The 18,584-nt window shown below is 34.7% G+C and overlaps 1 protein-coding gene across 10 annotated transcripts in view; it reads left to right on the top strand.

Moving 5' to 3' along the window:
• The window catches only part of MEF2C (myocyte enhancer factor 2C), a 133,233-nt gene that overhangs the window by 107,837 nt on the left and 6,812 nt on the right, over positions 1-18,584 (top strand). For all 10 annotated transcript variants that reach the window (XM_050986518.1, XM_050986517.1, XM_050986521.1 and 7 more), the window contains 3 exons: positions 10,374-10,546; positions 12,682-12,811; positions 13,686-13,821. In XM_050986518.1, coding sequence (XP_050842475.1) covers positions 10,374-10,546; positions 12,682-12,811; positions 13,686-13,821 — 439 coding nt within the window. The remainder of the gene's footprint in view (positions 1-10,373; positions 10,547-12,681; positions 12,812-13,685; positions 13,822-18,584) is intronic.

The following is an 18,584-nucleotide window of genomic DNA, read 5'->3' as shown; positions in this document are numbered from 1 at the left end:
TGAGTTCTCCTTTTAGACTGGGTTCTGTTTTTCCTTTTGTATGGCTTTCAGAGAAAGATATTTTGTATTTTGTAATCAAGTTTTCTTTGGAATGGAATGAGCTGATTTAAATCAACAGCATTTCTATTGACTTAAAATAACTCTAAATAATAAAATCAAAGGAAAATTTCCATATCGGATTTTAAATCCATTACAGGTATAATAAAATATATACCTATTTCAGCTGTTTATTTCTGTAATATGTTTGTTTCTGTATTCGATTTCTGCACTGCCCCCATCTTGACATTAATATTAAACTAAAGGAGAAAGTTATTCAAAAGTTCTTGGGGCTCTACAAATGCTGTCAGAGGAACTAAGCATTTGCTGTCTTTCAATCTAACATCTTCAAACAACCTTTAAACCTGTTATTAAAAAGCATTAGAAACTGAATAGATCAGCATTTCATTTTGAAAAATTTATTCCATGTTTTTTAATAACCAAATCCTGTATTTACCTCTGAATCAACAGCAAGTCATTTCCTTCTGGAAATTAAGCACAGGCCAACAATTGCCTTCTCATCTTCTGAAGGCTGAGGTCCTGAAGTGCCAGCCAGTATCATAATTCTCTAGTGCTTTTATTCTCCCTTTCCTTTTCTAGGTGGTGTACTGACTGTGGGTGAAAGTATTATATATTCTACTAGTATTTCAAGCCACATGGGACTATGTATAATAGTAACAAGTTTTAAGTTATATTCCCTCAGGGTGGAGACAATCTGGATGGTATATCCTCAAAGAGTGGTTCAGTAAAAAGATGTGCAATCTGCCCAATTAAGCTGACCAGCAGTACCAAAAATAAGCAATGATTTCAAAGACATCTAGCTGCATTAAAGACTTTTGGAACTATAAATATAAGTAAACAAACAATTTTTTTTTAAAGAAATTGAAATGTTACATAAATATTCTTCATTCTACCCTAAAATCATGCTTGGTATAGTCAAGAGAAGGTAATTCTTGGACTACAAGAGTGAAATATGTAAATAAACAAATGAGCTTGGAGAAATATTTCTCAAACCACAGTTTATGGGCAACCTATTGGTAAGACAGTAACTGGCTTTGCCACAAAGAGCATGATAAATTGTTGTCTCTCCCTTATCACTTGATGAGTGCAATAATCCACAGACTTCTGGCCCAAAGGCTGGGCAAAATGTGGTGCAGAAGTAAACAATAGTTCTTGTCCAAGGAATCTCACAGCACAAAAGAAGGGACACACAGTCATTCATAACAGACTTTGTGATGCAATACAGCCAAATCCAATTAGAATACATAAATCAGCAGGTTGACTTAAAACCATGGAGTGGGATAAGAAATTAAAAATGTAACTGCTCTGGTTTTCCTTCTACTGGTATTACGCCTTTAAGTGTTTCTCTTCCAAGGTTTTCTCCATATAAGAATATATATCTATATACCTAGAGATGAATACATGGTAGGATGGATGGATGGATGGATGGATGGATGGATGGATGGATGGATGGATGGATGGATGGATGGATGGATGGATGGATGGATGGATGGATAGATTAGATAGATAGATAGATAGATAGATAGATAGATAGATAGATAGATAGATAGATAGATAGATAGATAGATAGATAGATAGATAGATAGATAGATAGATACTTTTTTTCCTTCATTGTTTTAAGGGACGTACCTACAGGTAGGAGATTTTGTCAAGCTGGAAGAACTCTAAAACTTGTTTGACAAGATCTAATACACAGTATGAAGGAAATAGTTTGTCTACTGAATTTCATATCTGTGTAGGCAGTCAACAGAGGCCTCTCCAACGCTAATTCAAAGTAACACACAAAAGTCACATCAATGAAACCTTGAGAATAAGCCTGAAAGGCTAGATGCTGCTGTTCATATAAAAAAATTCTAAAATCTTGCAGTGGGTGTCATATACAAAGGTTGGATGTGTCAATCTTCAGCTAACTCATGGTACCTCTTACCAAAGAGGAGATCCAGCAAGCCCACTCTCAGTAGACTTCAATGAAAATCTGTAAAAATTTGGCCTTAATTAGGCTTCCACCAGGTACACTTACCACTGTAAGTGTTGACTTAGAGTAATACATTTAGTTATTCTCTGTCTCTAATAACAGTGTCTCAATATTTGTATTTGTAAAAAGACAGCTTGAAAGGTTGAAAAGGAAAGAGCCCTAAGTTCGCATGTCATGAACAGTTAAGTGAGTTCAACAACCTGGTTCTTTGTAAATGAGATCTTAAAGACAGGCATGATTGACTTCCTTTATTACAAAAAGTTTCAAATGTTCCTCGAGACTAATTTGTGTTCTTTAGATAAAATCCCTTTCCAAGTGAAGTCTGGGGGAATTTTGTGCTTTCTTTAAATGAGGCAGGGTTTTCACTGTTTTTTCTGTCTGCTTTATTGCTCACTAAGACAAAACACTGTCTTCTGTTACACACTGCAATGCATATTCTTGTTCAAATTCAGAAAAGAGAAGAAGGCATTGCAAATTAGAAAATGTCTGTATTTCATGCCTGTCCTGAGTCCTGAAAGTCCTGAAAGCTGATGCCTCTTGGATCTGTACTGGAGCAATGACTTTGCTATGACAAAGAAAACAAGAAATGCTTTTAACCTCCTGAAGCTGTGACTGCAGCCCCACATGGAAGTTCCTGACAGTATTAAGTAAACATGACCTCTGCCTTTTAACTTTCAGTGTGATCCACCAATTAAGATATTGAATCCAACCATTGAATCCAACCTTTCCCTTTGTCTTCCAAATCTCTTAAAAGGTAATTTTTCCTGTGCTAGCAGTTGGAGCAGTCTCCCAGTAATAGAAGCCAAAGGAGACAGGGTGGGCTAGGTATCTTTCCAAATAAGGCATCCTGTTTATAATTGGAATTGTACTTGTCTTGAAATATTTCTCATTGAAAATCAGTTTCCTCAAAATGATAATTGATTTCAAACAACTCAGAAAGGAAATCATTTGTCATCAACAAATAATTTGTTAAAAGCAGATGATTGACAAAGGGCTTCAAATTGAAAGAGGGCAGATTTAAATTAGGTATTCACTAGGAATTATTGACTGAGGATTGTAAGGCTCTGGCACAGACTGCCCAGAGAAGCTGTGGGTGCCCCATCCCTGGACATGGTCAAGGCCACCTTGGATGGAGTTTTGAGTAACTTCCAGCAAAAGGTGCCCTTAGCAGGGGATTTGGATCTGAGTATTTTAATGTTTTTTCCAACCCAAACCATTCTGTGATACTGTGTCCTGATTTCTCAAAAGTCTCTTTCTGGCAGTCAAAAGAGATAAGTTCTCTCTGCTTCCCAGGGATGTATTTTTCTCCTATATATCTTCAGAAAGTAATATTTATTTCCGCAATATAGTTTTCTCTTTGACATAAGTCACATTCTGGTGTTGCTTTCTTTTTCTCAATTATTGCAATGTTGAAACAACCCATACCAAAAAAAAAAAAAAAAAAAAAAAAAAGAGGAAACATTCTCATTTTTTGCATAAACAGGACTAGAATGGAGCATCTTTTCAACTAGTGTACTTAGAAGAGCATTGTTAAGTCTTGAAAACATATTTAGGGTAGATGGTTATCTCAGATCTCAGAGAAGGCCACATATGCATTATTCACATGCTAGGAGATCAGGGCTATGCCAGTAAGTTGGAGGTTTAAGCAAGATTTTTTGGAAAAGCTGTAAGGCAAGCTAAGTTTCAGACAAATACCTCATCATTAATGGGAGAGGCACTGACCTCTCCTATTAGACTACACATTGGTGTGGAAGACTAGTGCATTCCTAGTGCAGAAGACAGACTTTACATTTGCAAATGTCAAGTGAGAGTGAGGAGGAAGCACTATGCAAGGTTCAGGGACATTGCACTGTGCTGTCTCCTCGTGGCAGTAGATACAAGACCAGGCAGGAGACCTGTTTTACCATGGTAAGAGCCATGATCTCTGATCCCTGAGATTTGGACCTTACAAAACTGTGACACAAAGAATATATCCCTGTTGCTTGTAGAACTGTGTCCATGTGTTTAAACTACAGACATGTAATATTTATAAAATACAAAACTGAAGACCACTGTATAATTAAGTAATTTTTCTCAATAGTTCCAATTTAGTCACTGTTTTGATAAGCTGAAGCTTCAATCAAAACAAGATAATGTGAAATATATGGGTTCTGAAAAGAGCATAACTATTGATAAAGTTGCTAGAACAAAATAGTGGAAATGAAAATAAATGAATCACTACAATCAGAAGTAAAGATATCAGAAAGACAGTGTTTCTGCATGAAAGAGGTGTGATCTGAGATTCCTGATATGAGATGCCATTAAATAATTATGAAAGCAGATAAGATTCTCTGATTGGACATTAGATTATAAGCATCCTGGCAATAATAATTATAGTGCAAGACTGAAAAAGCACAAACAGAACCTTAAGTTTGATCATCTATTGCTCTGTTTCTTTGCTGAGTTTAAAAAATAAGAAAAGGAAAAAAAGAATAAGGATGGTCATCCTTGAAGAAGAAAGCACATTGCCCCTTCTTTAAGTGTATAATTTATCACAGACCCTCATTGTCTATGATATACACCCCTGTTTCCAAGGGTTGCAAGGAGGGAGTCCATGTGATTAAATATCTGCCTGCCACTTGGGAAAACTAATTGCAATTGAAAATTGTTTTGAAGGTTTTCTCAGAGTTGCTTGTGTGGGTAGCCACAGACTAATTCAAAAAGTCAGATGCCAGCTTTACTTTTTTTTTTTTTTTTTTTTTTTAAGGTGCAAACTCCTAGAGTGGGAGAATACTTACTGGAAGTACTAATTTAGAAACATTTAAGTACAGCTCTTATTACAGTAATAAAACATAACCACAGTAATTGTGATCAGGTTAGCTTGCCACGCACTTGAATCAGCAGTGAAGTGTTTGCATGAGGTGTGATGCACAGATCAGTTTTCTGGTCTCATGGTCTTTTATCCTACATGGAGGACAACTGCAGTGCCATCAGAGCCCTTCTCATCTCTTTAAACTTAAAGAGCAAGTTCCCATTGACAGTTGTAGAACCTGTATGGCAAGAAAGGGTGAGTTAAAGAGAGATGGCTCCAACTTCTGTTGATGCAGAAATCTCTACCATATACTTAGATTATTTCTAAGTGGTTAGTTTTAAAACTAACAAAGAGAGCTGAGATAGTTTTCCTCTCATTCTCCTCCCATTCTTCCAAAAGCCTGTGTGTTCTCTGAACTGTCATCCTGTTTCAGCCCTCCCAAAAAGGAGCTGATACTTTCACAGGATGCTTGAGAATTCTTCCACACAAAGTTATTCATTTTTTTAATACCACATCTGTATGAGTTGACCCCCCATAATTCAGTTAAGAAGGTCCATTAGTTGAGTGTAGTGGGAATGGGCAGCTCTTTAAAAGTGAAAATTTCCTTTTTTCTTGGATGAGGCTAGCAGCAGATTGGTTTTCTTCTCCCATTTGCAGTTAGTAACTCTTGTCTGCTGAGAAATGTGACAAACATGTGACATATGAGTAAAATTTTTCAGTTACCTTTTTTTAAAATTATTTTTTAGGTGAACAACAGTACAGCATCTTAGCATTCATTCTTTTTTGTTGGTATCTTTTTATTTTGGGTAATAAACCATAGCCTGTTTCACTGTGAATGCAGAAAAAACCCAAAAATGTCCAACAAAACAAAACAAATGAAGTAAGAGAGAAAAGGAAATTTTTTTTGTTATGTTTTAATTATTATTAAGAACAATTACCATGCCTTCAGAAAATAGGAAAATAAACTGAGAAAACAGTGAAAAACTGGATGCAAATTTGGCAAAATTTTTTATTGATTCTTTCATACATATGCTTATATTTTGAAGTAGAGATAATTTGCAAAATACTTTGCTCTCATATTTATATGTATTAATTCTATGTTTAAAATTCTTTTTGAGATGCTTGGTGATGAGTCAAAATGTCATATATATGGCATATGCATTTAGTATACCCAAATAGGAAGTAGAAGTTGTCCATGAAATCCAATATATATATGCATCTTAGAAGAAATATGAAAGTTTTCACAAATAAAAGCATACACTTATTGGAAATTTGAAATGAGCATTAGTATTTATTAAAACTCCTGCAAGAATTTGAAAGTTAATTTAGTGTTAAAATTAATCTCAGGTTCTTAAGGATCTTGTAACTTCTCAACCCATATTATCAGTGAAAAGCACTAGAATAAACAAATGAGAGGTCAAATAAAGGACATACAAATTGTGTATCTTGTTCTTCTTTCTTCAGACTCCCATAGAGGATTTTTCATTCACTATATGTCTTTGATATCAGAAAAAAAGAAAAAAAAAGAAAGGAACAAGCAGGAGCATGACAGTTTCAAACATTCAAGAAATCAAAGTCCTAAAACTTTCCAATTTTTCAAGACTTAAAGACTTTGAAATCTTGAAATTATGTTCAAGAATGTTGAGAGATAAGGGAAAAAGTTACTCTTTTCTCATTTGTGTTACCTTAACATGTGGAAAGTTTCCTGGCTTAAATGCTCAGTATAGATTCATTGTCCTAACTCTGAGAATAATAAGAATTGCTGCCAGTTTGCAACCCCTGTACCCCAATGACCAAAACTCCTTTAAAGGTACAGGTGTTACTAATATGGGATGAAAGGAGAGAAGTAAACTTTGCTCTCTATTCTGTCCTGATTAAGCTTCTGCCCTTCTGGTATCCTTAAAATCTTAACATTTAAGATAAAGATGCTTAAGGCAGTATTACATGAATTTGTAGCACAGTTAAAATGTAACTTTTTCATTGTCAAATGGATTTTTTTAAATAATTCTTCTTGATTGAATAACTATCAGTGCACAAAAATAACTTTTCTGAGGATATTGAAAAGTGAACTTAAAGGGATTAATCATGCAGTTTGTACTTGGATGGAATTCATTCTACACTTTAGGCACTTGTGCCTAAATGCAAAATGTGAGAGAATGTCCAAGAGGAGCGTTCTGTGCTCCAAAAGCATTTGTCTTTACATTCTGCCATTAGTCCAAATACAAAGTCTGGCACTGCATTTCATGACACATGCTGCTCCACTAGCTTGTCTAGAAACAAGCTCTTTTCTGCATAAAATATTTTTGCTCTTACAAGTCAGTGTAACAAAAAATACAAGGAAAAATATTTTTTTCTGAAAAACTTGTTTAATTAAAAATGATGTAAATTTACAAATTCTGACATACTCCCTTTAAAATTTCTGCATCTACTGTTTCTATTTTCATTGTTTTCATTAGGCCTTATAGAATCCATTTGTAATGTTTAAAAATGTTCTACATTCCATTAAAAAATATGGCTTTTAACCAAATAAAAGTGTTAAAGCAAACTTGCTCTAAAATCCATCTGGTTTTCATTTTCTTATGATCTATAATTAGGAAATCCATTCATATATGACGTATAATTTTTGTGCTTTCAGGTGGATAGCAGAATGAAATGTTCTGCCTATGGTCACATCTAAATTGATAATTGTCCAGGCAGAGTGCAGTTCTAAAGTATAGCATGAAGGAAGAATTAATTTTTACATTAGAAGTCTTATGCATTTGTTTTGCCTCTGAATATAAATGAGGCCATTCTCTTTGGTGGATTTATCTGAAGGTGGGACAGTTGCCTTAGGGCAGGCCACAGCCCTCTTGAATTAACAGGGAAAAGTTTCCTGTTCCCAGTTCAGTACCCTGAATTGGTTTCCATGCAGACTCTTCTTATCTTTAAACCACACTCATGCATTCATCATTGATTTCCAAATGATGTGTTTCTGTATTATTGGTTTAAGGTTCACAGTTTTACATTCCTGAATCCTCACTATATCAAAAGAATAAGTTTGATGACTGGAAAGAGGAACTGTTATTATATGGCTTCAAAATGCTAGCAGGCATAATATGCCATGAACAGTAGTAATCTGCTGGCAAAGAAGTTACTGCAGTAGTTCTTTAAAAGAATTTGATGGTTTTAAAATATAAATGCAACAACTGTTCAAACTATTTCACATCAGTAAAGGCCAGATGAATGTTTCTGAAGAATAAAGCTTTATACAGAAGTACTCCTTTCCCTAAGCACTGTTTCTTAATAGTATATGATATTAAGTAAATCTTATGTAGGAATGGGAGTTCTTTCTTGTAAAGCGATTTATTCTCTAAAAATCACAACTAGAAAGATATAGAGTGCAGTGGAATCCGTTTTGCTATATATCTTCAGTCCTATATTGTAGAACTGAAAAAAACCCAGTGCTGCTTCAAACAGTTCCATTGTCACTTTCTGAGAAAATCCTTATCATATGACAGATTTCATATTTTATATCCTGCTGGTAAAATACCTCCTGTATGAAACTGACACCAGAGAAACCCTACTTTTGCTTCAGTTTCTTCTGTTGTTCACTTCATGCCTCAATTTTCAGAATTCAATTTGTAAAAGATGAACTTTTTTAAAATGCAGTGTGGTTTCTGGTAGAAAATACTGTTGTATATTCAAAAAGCCCCTTCTAATTTCACCACCTGTAGTAACAGAGAGCATTAATTAGAACAAAATAGACAGCTCGTTTATGTTGAGGACAATTGTTTGTTTTGAGAAAAAAAGCCTATTGGTACTAAATTAAAAACCTTTGGAAGCACTCTGCTGAATTTTCTTGGAAAATATAAAATACATTTCAGGACTCATTTTGTTTTCCTAACTGGATAATATTATTAAGGAAATAAGATTACCTATGAAAAATATTTCAGTTTAAAATCTCCAAAGTCATTTTAATACAGAATATTAGAAGTGCTCCTAAATTTTCCACATATTGCAAAGGCTTAGAGATCATGATAATAGAAATTGTGAGAAAAAACAAGCCAGACTAGACCAGCTATTGAAGGTACCTGACAAGTACAAAATTCAAGCAGTTTTTGATAATTTTCCTGTGCCATAAGGCTAGTGTTCACAGCTCAGAAACTTCCAAAGCCTGAAGTGGTGTTTTTTATATTTAATAGCCTTTCACAAATTTTATTTCCATTAATTTTCTGATTTGGTAAATACAAGTGGCTGATGCACTTGAGGATTAAAAACTTGAAAATCTTAGTCCGCCTCAGACACACTTCATTATCCTGACCAGAGGATCAAATTGATGTCACACACTGTCATTTTTATGCCCACCTTGTAGACATAATCAAATTTAGTTCCACAATCCATTTATGTTCTTTAGGGTTATAAACATCATTTCACACTGGGGAGGATGGGGTGAGATACTGTGGTCTTCACTGACTTTGGGAAAACAAAGGAAATTTGGAGTTCCAGGGTTTCTGACCCAGAGGGCTCTGCCACACTGACTAGTTTATCTTCTCATACAAATTCTAAGCTGTGTGTTGCAGCTCATGATCAGAAAGTCTTCCATAGGATTTGTTTCTTTGGTATTTACCCAAGGTAAAGGTTTTCTCTGTCCATATTAATTTTCATGCTATTCCTTCTCTATGACTATGCAGTTTCTGTACCTCTCCTGAGACTGTGTAGACAGAATTTCAAGGTTATCCTAAAAAGTCACCTTATCCCTAGATTTTATGTGGGTAAGAGGTGAAATCAGGTGAATGAGATAGTGGAATTAATAGGTCATTAACTTTATGGACATAAAGTTGTCAATGCTATGAGGTGAGAGAATATTCTTTTCTAAAAGAGATAAAGGAAACATTTGCTTGTCAGAATTGTTCCTGGGGCCTGCATAAGAGAGAAGAAGATGAAAGATATGGTGGTATTTTCCAACAAAGTTATGATATTGCTTCCATTGATTTTAGTGTTTACAGAACCAGGTCCAAGAAGTGTAGTGAAAAAGAGCCAAAGAATTTATGAATCCTTCTAGTCCTCCCCCCACTTTTTGTGGAAATTATAGCCTTGTATACTCATCCCTTGTTTAAAAGCAAAAAAAAAAGAAAAAAAAAAATCATGACCTGCAAAGGTCTGAGTCAGAAGAGGCACAATCTTCTGTAGATGTCAAGAAAATGTGAAATAGCTTTTACAGTTTTTATGCCCTTAAATTACCTGACTTTCCTGATTCTTGTAAGGCAAATGTCAGATGTTGGCTGCTACAAGGTTATATTGTGCTATATACCACAGTCCTGTAAAAAAAATTGTATCATGGAGTTAATTTCAGGACATCACAGAGATGTCAGCAGCCATGACAGAAAGCATTTGAAGACCAGTTGTTCCAAATGCAGCACGTGTTGCATTTTCTTATAAAGACACATGACCCAGATATCTACAATGAGTTTTTGATTTCACAGTTTTAGAAGGGCTTAAAAGATACAGTGGACTTCATCAAACTTCTCTCTCTCTCTCTTTTCTTTTTTCCTCTTGTTTTTACCTTAACAGGAAATGGATATGGAAACCCCCGCAACTCACCAGGTCTGCTGGTCTCACCTGGCAACTTGAACAAGAATATGCAAGCTAAATCTCCACCTCCAATGAATTTGGGAATGAACAACCGTAAACCAGACCTCCGTGTGCTTATTCCACCTGGCAGCAAGAGTACCATGCCATCAGTGGTAATGAATTTTCAAAGCTCTTCTTTTTATCTGTTTCAGATAAGAGTTGTTTGGGAATGTCAAGGCTGGCTCAGGAAACTAAATTATTGATTGTTTGTTTTTTCTAACTAGGGCTTGACATCGAGCTGAGGTTGTAGGCTGAGCCTCTTTGATTGTTTTTGGTTGGGTTTTTTTTGAAATCTTATTTACTTCTTGCTTTTTGTCTGTTGAGTTGCAAAATAGGAACTGTGTCCTAACTGCGCACAGTCTAACCTTCTGTAGTATCTCTCCCAGTAACTGAAAGACTCCTTCCTGAGGCTGTTATAAAGGCTAAATTTAACCCTGAGCATCTCTAACCTATTATGTTTTTCTTAAATATTAGCCACACAAACTTTTAACAGATGACATATTAACAGTAATAAATTTATTTGAGCCCTATTACTGTGAGCTCCAACTTTTGTAATGATAAGCGGCAGTAAGTAGAGCAAGAGAAAAAGGAATATGAGATTTCTGTATCTCCTGCCAGGACTAGTGAAATTTAGGCAATATATTATGCTAGAAGGCTGAATTGGGAAGGTACTGTATCCATGTCTTGCACTTGCTTTTCAAAAGTTCACCAGTGTTTCCAAGTAAAGCTGTTTTGAGTGATTTAACATTAAAAATTAACTTAATTTAAAAAGATAGTAATTTAACTGATGCAGTTTTATATTTTATAAAAAACATTTATAAAATAACTTCCAAGTTGGCTTCTTCAGCTTGATGCAAAATAAATTAATCATCAAACTAAAGCTATCCATAAATGTAATGCTACATCCTAAGTCATAAAATTACAAATAGTCCTACAGGGCAATACTCAAAGTTGATCAAGGCAGTGACAAGCTGTCTGCATCAAATTATTTACTCCAAGCCCGTTAAAAATTATATTTTTCAAGAGACTCTGTGAGTGGTCAGGTACAGCATAACAATCTGCAAACAATGGGACTGTGTAAGACAAATGAATTCTTGGAGAAACTCTTGTGCTGAAAACTGGATCAGTTGTTCCTACAATTGAGTCAAACAGTCCATTAGAAGGAGGGCAAATAAGAGATCTATGAGACGTATTTTTTCCAAGATATGCTCAGGAGGTGTTTAATTTGCTGCCCCTATGATATGAAAATATTTCCTAAGCTAAATCCTGGTAAATATTTATATTTACTAATTTTTAATACTCCTTTCCTATGCAATCAGTCTGAGGATGTTGATCTGCTTCTGGTAAGTGGTAATGATGTTCATCTTAATAACAAAGAAAAAAAACTAGTTATTCTTATGATGTAGGTAAAATGTTGGTTGAAATAAAATGGAAAATAACTATGTTGTGAACAAAAAGATCAAGGCAATTTTTTAAATATAGCAGTAGAAGGCCAGATGCACTTGCTACACATGTTCAAATTAAGCATGCAAGAATTAAGCCTTCCTTTTGGTGATGCATGTAGAGCATGTAAACTTATGTTGCTGAAGATAGCCTTATGACAGCCACCTTTATTGGTCACTCTCTAGCCCCTTTTTCCTGCCACTCACATAATTAGAGTTCTCTAGTTTAATTCTTACAGTGCAACACCTACTGCCCTGAAGTTAAAGATAAGTGTGTAACTGCTGTGCAATCCAACAGCTTTGAAGTGTTTTTTATTGCACAAAAAATGAAGTAGTCAGAGCTCCATCCCCTGGTAAGAGTTCAGAGTTCAGCCTGGGGGTGCATCTCACTTTCAAAACCCAGCAGAGCTGGATTTGGGGGTTTATCATTGGCTTTTTGGGTTTCATTGTTTTTTGTGGTAGGTTTTTTTTTTCTATATGAGTGAAAAGGAAAACAATGGGAATAGAGTTCATATATTTCATTAGTTTTTCACATGATCTGTTCTTCTACCCACAATAAAAGCAGTCTTACTAGTTCAGTTACCTAGGAGATACTGATGTAATGGGTTACTATGGTGACAACTGGTCTCTTGAAAGCTTGTAAATTATAGGGTTGGCAGAGTTCATCAAAGCCACATGTTAAATGTTTAATTTCTAGAAGTTTGTAATAGCCTGTATTCTTCATGCACAAAACATTCCCAGAAAGCAAATACACTCACCTGACTTAAAACTGGTCAATAATATGTTTATTTTACTTACTTTAAAAGAATCAAAGGATAAATAACTCCCAGTCTGCTCAGTCATTGGCTACTCCAGTGGTTTCCGTAGCAACTCCTACTCTACCAGGGCAAGGGATGGGAGGATACCCATCAGCCATCTCAACAACGTATGGTACCGGTAAGTATGGGTGCAGGATGCAAAGGATGGGGAAGGGAGCAAGGTGCTGATAAGTGTCTTTCTCAATATTAATGAATCAGCTAATGGTCTTTGGGAGAAACTGAAAAATTCATAGCTGTTATGCCTTTACACTACATTTGCTTATTCTGCACCTGTCACTAACTTCAGACGTATCTATTTCAAAGCTTGAAGTAAAACTGATTTGGTGGCTTTATTTAATTGGCTTTAATTAAAAAAAAATCCAAAAAAGCCCCAGCAACCTTAAAACAGTTAACAGTTCTTGTTCTTCCTTGGATATAATTTCATGCAGTTGAGTGCACCATGCTAAAGCCATGAGGGTAGTGGAAATAAGCAGCTTTACTATCTCCAACCAGAGTTCAGTAACTCTGTTGGCTATCACAGTTTCCTACCTGAGAGGGTGCAGAAATGAAACCTCAAGGCATCATTACAATTCCTGTTGTGTATTGCTCCTGTACAGAGTGCACACAATGACAAAGATCCAGGACATTTTTAGAACACACATATTGTTCAGAAGCAGACTGCCTGCAGACTTCTGCAAGGAAGACTGTAACCAAAGTCTTTCTGACAGTCTTTTTTGTAATTATGGTGAATTTACAGGCTAAGAATGTTTTAGATCTGCCAGACCCAGTAAAACCCTGCTAGATTACAGAATAATTATTAGTGAATTATTTGCTCCCAAGTTAATGAGTTGAGGGAAGAGGAAGATTTACTTTTTCTGCTGCAGCTTAATGTGATTGGTGTAATTAAAATTAAAAGGCTTACGAAGTGACATGAAAATTACTAGACTAGTTGTTGTTTAATTGCTTCCTCTTTAATTCTCTCTTAATTTTTTTCTTTCTGTTTTCAAATCTAGAATATTCTCTGAGTAGTGCAGATATATCATCTCTCTCTGGTTTTAATACAGCCAGTGCTCTTCATCTTGGTTCTGTGACTGGCTGGCAACAGCAACACCTACATAACATGCCACCATCTGCCCTCAGTCAATTGGGGTAAGCAGTGCTATCTTTATTTTACTGTCCTACAATAACTTCAGTCTCCCCAGTAATTCCAAATGTGAAATACGTCAAGATAACATACCGGAACATATCTACTGTGTATAAAAATGAGATTTTGCAAAACTGAAACAATGCAATTCATGGAAAGTTTGCTAGGGAGCTACAACTAAATATTTTGTGTTCATGGCATTTTCTCAGTGTGTTTTAGTTTTTATTCCTTTAAATATGATTTTATTTCACTATTAAAACCAAACATCTATATTGTACTGATTTCATATCTTGTATTTATGCTTTTTATTTCCAGTTACTGTTGCACAAACATTTACAGTAAGAAAATTTTTTAGATATTTTAATATAGTAAGATTACATAATTAATTGACCCGAGATTAAGCCTTAACCTTATATAATTATCACATGCTCCCTTCTGCTCAGCTCTGAAATTCAAGTTTATTTGGAGATGATTTTTATGAGAAAATAGCATGATTAAGCCAAAGAACTGTAAGCTTACAAAATTCATTGTGATGTGCCTGTGCTGAGGACTTCAGGTATTTCTGCCCTCTAGCGGCTAATTTTACAACTTATTCAAGTTTCAGAGAAACACAGCGCTCAGTCACCTCAGGATCTTTAGAAGTGTGAAAATTCACACAGGGAAATCACCTGAACAAGCAACCTCTTGGCTCTTTGAAGTGAACAGGTGTATGATTTTCAAATATTTTGATATCTACAATTTCTATTGAGTAAGACCATAGGCATGCACTGGTGTGGCACAGTAGCCTAATGTATGGTTAGACATTCTGGAATTTTAAAAGCTTTAGCTATAAAAATAGAAGCTGAAAACAGGAGGACTGTATTTATGAGGAAAAATTTTAATTCATATACATTTGAAATTAAAATCTTTTTTTCAGAAAGAGGTCTTCCACATATGCACTTTCTTTCCTTGGGATTGTTGCCATAGTGTGGAGCAATTTAATACTCTAAATGTGCCTTAAACTTCAAAATTCTCCTTCTACTTTATCTGACCATTTTTTGTAACTTATTTTAATATCTTTACCATGTTGATTGGGTTTTTAAGGAGACCTATAGAAATGTTTCAAAGGAAACAAATTTTTTAAACCTCATTTCTATATAAATAAGTATATATAGATACAAATGTCATAAAAACATACAACTGAAATACTTGTGCTAGAAAAAAATAGTCTTAATATCTTTCTCTTATACTTTTCTTTGTGAGTTTGCACTACTTCTGGGTCAGCATTCAGACTTACTGTACAACTAAAATCATGAATTCTCAAATAAATTGAAAGCTCACGTGTTAGGTATCACTGTATAAACAATTGGCACCATACCAAGGAATGTAATAAGGCTATTTGGTTAGCAAAAAAAAAAAGTATAAATTAACTCCTAAACTACATGCCTTTTCAGATATGTCACACATAGCGATCTGTTTCTGATTCATATCACAGAATGTCAAAGTGTACTGTCTGTAGCTCTGGAATACATTCTGTGTTGCTACTCTTATTACTCTTTGAGTTATTTGTAAGTGAATTCAGCTATGAAAGCTGCTTCACAGACAGTTCTGGAGAAGTCTTCTATCACTGCAGAAAATCACACTCACTGAGTTCTACATGCAAGAGCATCTGTTTTAACTTTTGAATTACTTAAAAAACTTGAAATTCTGTAGCACATATCCAGTGTATATCAACCTGATTTAGAATTTGCAAAAAGATTTTAAAAATTAAACAAAACTACAGTCATATTCACATGCTTGAGAAAACACATATGGAAAGGTTTTGACAACATAAATCTCAGTGCTTATTGGGGTCATATGCTGAAAAGGTTTGGCAGTGAGATGCTTGTTGTTAACAGTAGGCTATAAAAACCTGTAAGAAAACAGTTAATGGAAGACACACTCAAGGTCTCCTTCAGGTTTTGTTTTTCACCCAAGTATAAAGGTGAAAATCAGCTCTGCTTCCTCAATGAATGACAAGAATGTGAATAGTAGTAGAATAAGATAGGACTAGATGTATTATCTTGATCCAGGTAAGTCCTCAGTAATTTCAGTAGCACTGTCAGAACCATCTTGGGAGGTGACTGGAGATCTCTGCAATCAAGCTATTAGTTCTTCAAGTTGACTTAGAGTGGAATTAGGAGCCACTCTAGTGCTGGTGGACTAGGGGGCAAATATGTGAGGGCATGGGAGTAGTTCACTTTCCTTGTCTGTGCAGCTTTTGGCTTTCTCCCAAGCCTGGTGAGCAGCACAACAATGTAGAGCCTGTTTAGACTTGTAGAGGCTGTTTAGACAGGACTGGGACATTAAAACAAACCAGACTTTTCAATTTTTGGGTTAAAAAACAGAATAGTATTTTCATGGTCTTTTAATGCATACATCTGGAAAAAATCCATACAAAAACTCTGCTGAAAATCAGTCCCTCCCAAAGCTTTGGGATTGGCCTGAATAGTATGTCAAAGTCTCTTACTTCTTATTTAACATGTATCAAAAAGACTACTAGAAGTTAATTGCTGATAACCAGAAGGGAAGTCCTTTCCAAATGTCATAATAAATTATCAAAATGTTTTATGCACAAATCCATCGTATGGAATATGTTCTCTTGCATATACATTTCCTAGCCTAAGAGACAATCTTTTCATCTAAAAGTAACATCCACAGGTGAAGTTTTCACTTTCCCAAAATATGAATGCAGGGAGAGAAACAATATTTAATCTGAAGGTGTTTCTGTATAAATAATTATTTATGTAAGAGAAGTTTCTCCAAACTTCTAACTACATGAATAAAAAGCTGTCCAAATTCATGCATAATGTTGACTTGTTCTGTGACCCTTATATAGAAAGATTATTACTTAGATACAATTATTTTTTATTAAATGATAACTATAGCTAGACATAGGAAAATAGTCTCCATTAAACTATTTTTACTGAAAAATTTTGAAACAGGTACATCATGTTTAATGAATTTGTATCAGTTCTGCCAATTCCCTTGTTTTGAATAAAAACCTATTTCAGATTGAGCTTTTTTTCTTGTGCCACAATTATAAGATGTTTTAGTAACTCAGTTTCATGCTATATTTTTTTAAATTCCTGTTTAAAAAGTGTAACCTTAACATGTGAGAGCTAAACAAAATGTCATGACACAGAAATTCTTATTTTGCCTTTACATTGATCAGAAAAGTATTAAAAAAATCCTAAGAACCTCTGAACTTTTAACTAAAAAAAAAAATATATATATAGAAAGGAGGGAAAAAGTTGAATTGTTAGTAAGTCAAAAATATCTTCTCCTAGATGCAAATTAGTACATGACCATGAATTTTCAATGGTCCTAAACATGTATTTATTTAGGAAAATTATATGATATGAGGAAGTAAACTGATTTAGGGACGTGAGAGTGGGTGTAAGAGAAAGGTGCATGAGCCTCCCTTCCTTCAATAGACCATTTTCTCACTCTAGAAAAATATATATGGTCAATATTCATGTCCTCACTCATCACTTACTCAGACCTGCACTTCTACCTGCGCATGCTGAGCTTCAATACCATTTGGAGAATCACACAGAAGGAGATGCACACAGAGGTGTCATCATCCCAAGCTCATGTTACTGTCTTGCTACCCCACTTCTCATACAGCAGACCTGTGTAGATGTTCCATGTGGAAACTAGAAAGGAAGCAGCATTTCTCCATGTGGCCATCATAATCTGAATAAAATGCATATTTTAACTACACTGGCCTCAAGAGGTACTGCTGTTCCAAGTTAAGATATTAATTTTCTTCACTGTCCCCATAAAATGAAATGTTTTCCTACAATATGTGGGAAAAGGTGATAATGTCTGCATAAGTGGACTGCCCAACACTTATTCAGTATATGTAATTGTACACAAATCTTTGAATAATTTTCTTTAGTTTCTCAGTAGGTTTTCTACATCCAAAACCTGTTCGTTTACCAGGGAATGTAGTGAAGGTTTCACATGATTACAATAGGGCATGCTTGCACCCAATTCATGTAATTACATGAAGCAACAGTGTAAAATATGCATTGATATATTTAAGTGCAAACAGCTGTTTCTACACCCACACATACTTATACAGGAAATTAAATCATTTTTCGGCAGACAAAATTCTCATTTCTTGCTGTGCACCTTTCATTCTAAATAGAGGTCAATCCTTTGTTTAGAGTATATATTTAAAGATTGCAGCTAAATACCTATTATTTCACCATTCACATATATGTAACAGTATGTTTCCCATGCAGATTTAGCTTAGATGAGCTTCTCATAAAAATGTTTTAGAAAATGTTAATGAAGTATTGCAAATTATAATAAAATAAAAATATATTAAATTTCAGAAATACTTTCAGCAGCAAAAGGCTATATTTGAAAGGAAAAAAAGGTGAATCAAAATAAGTGCTACAATTTTTTTTATTGTTTTAATATTGTTTTATACTCAGAAATTCAGTCTTGACCTGCCAAAATGATTTCTTACTCTTTTATAAATGTACCAAAAAAAAAAAAGTGATTCAAAACTCAAATAAACCTGAAGAATTTATAAAACTGCCATTAATTTTTATGCCAGGTTATGATGTAGTACCGATGCTGGTTCACAAGGAATCTGTAGAAAAGTCTGTACAGATGCGTTCTCATACTCAATTCTGAGGCATTATTAAAAAGACAATATTCCAGTACAGCAATACCAGCTCTGTATCATGGAAATTCAGTTTATCCCTGGAGATTTGTTCCTTTGGATTCTGTC

Source organism: Serinus canaria, chromosome Z, assembly GCF_022539315.1.
Source record: "Serinus canaria isolate serCan28SL12 chromosome Z, serCan2020, whole genome shotgun sequence".
Lineage (NCBI taxonomy): Eukaryota > Metazoa > Chordata > Aves > Passeriformes > Fringillidae > Serinus > Serinus canaria.
The sequence above is the reverse complement of the archived record's forward strand: the minus strand, read 5'-3'. Positions and strand labels throughout refer to the sequence as shown.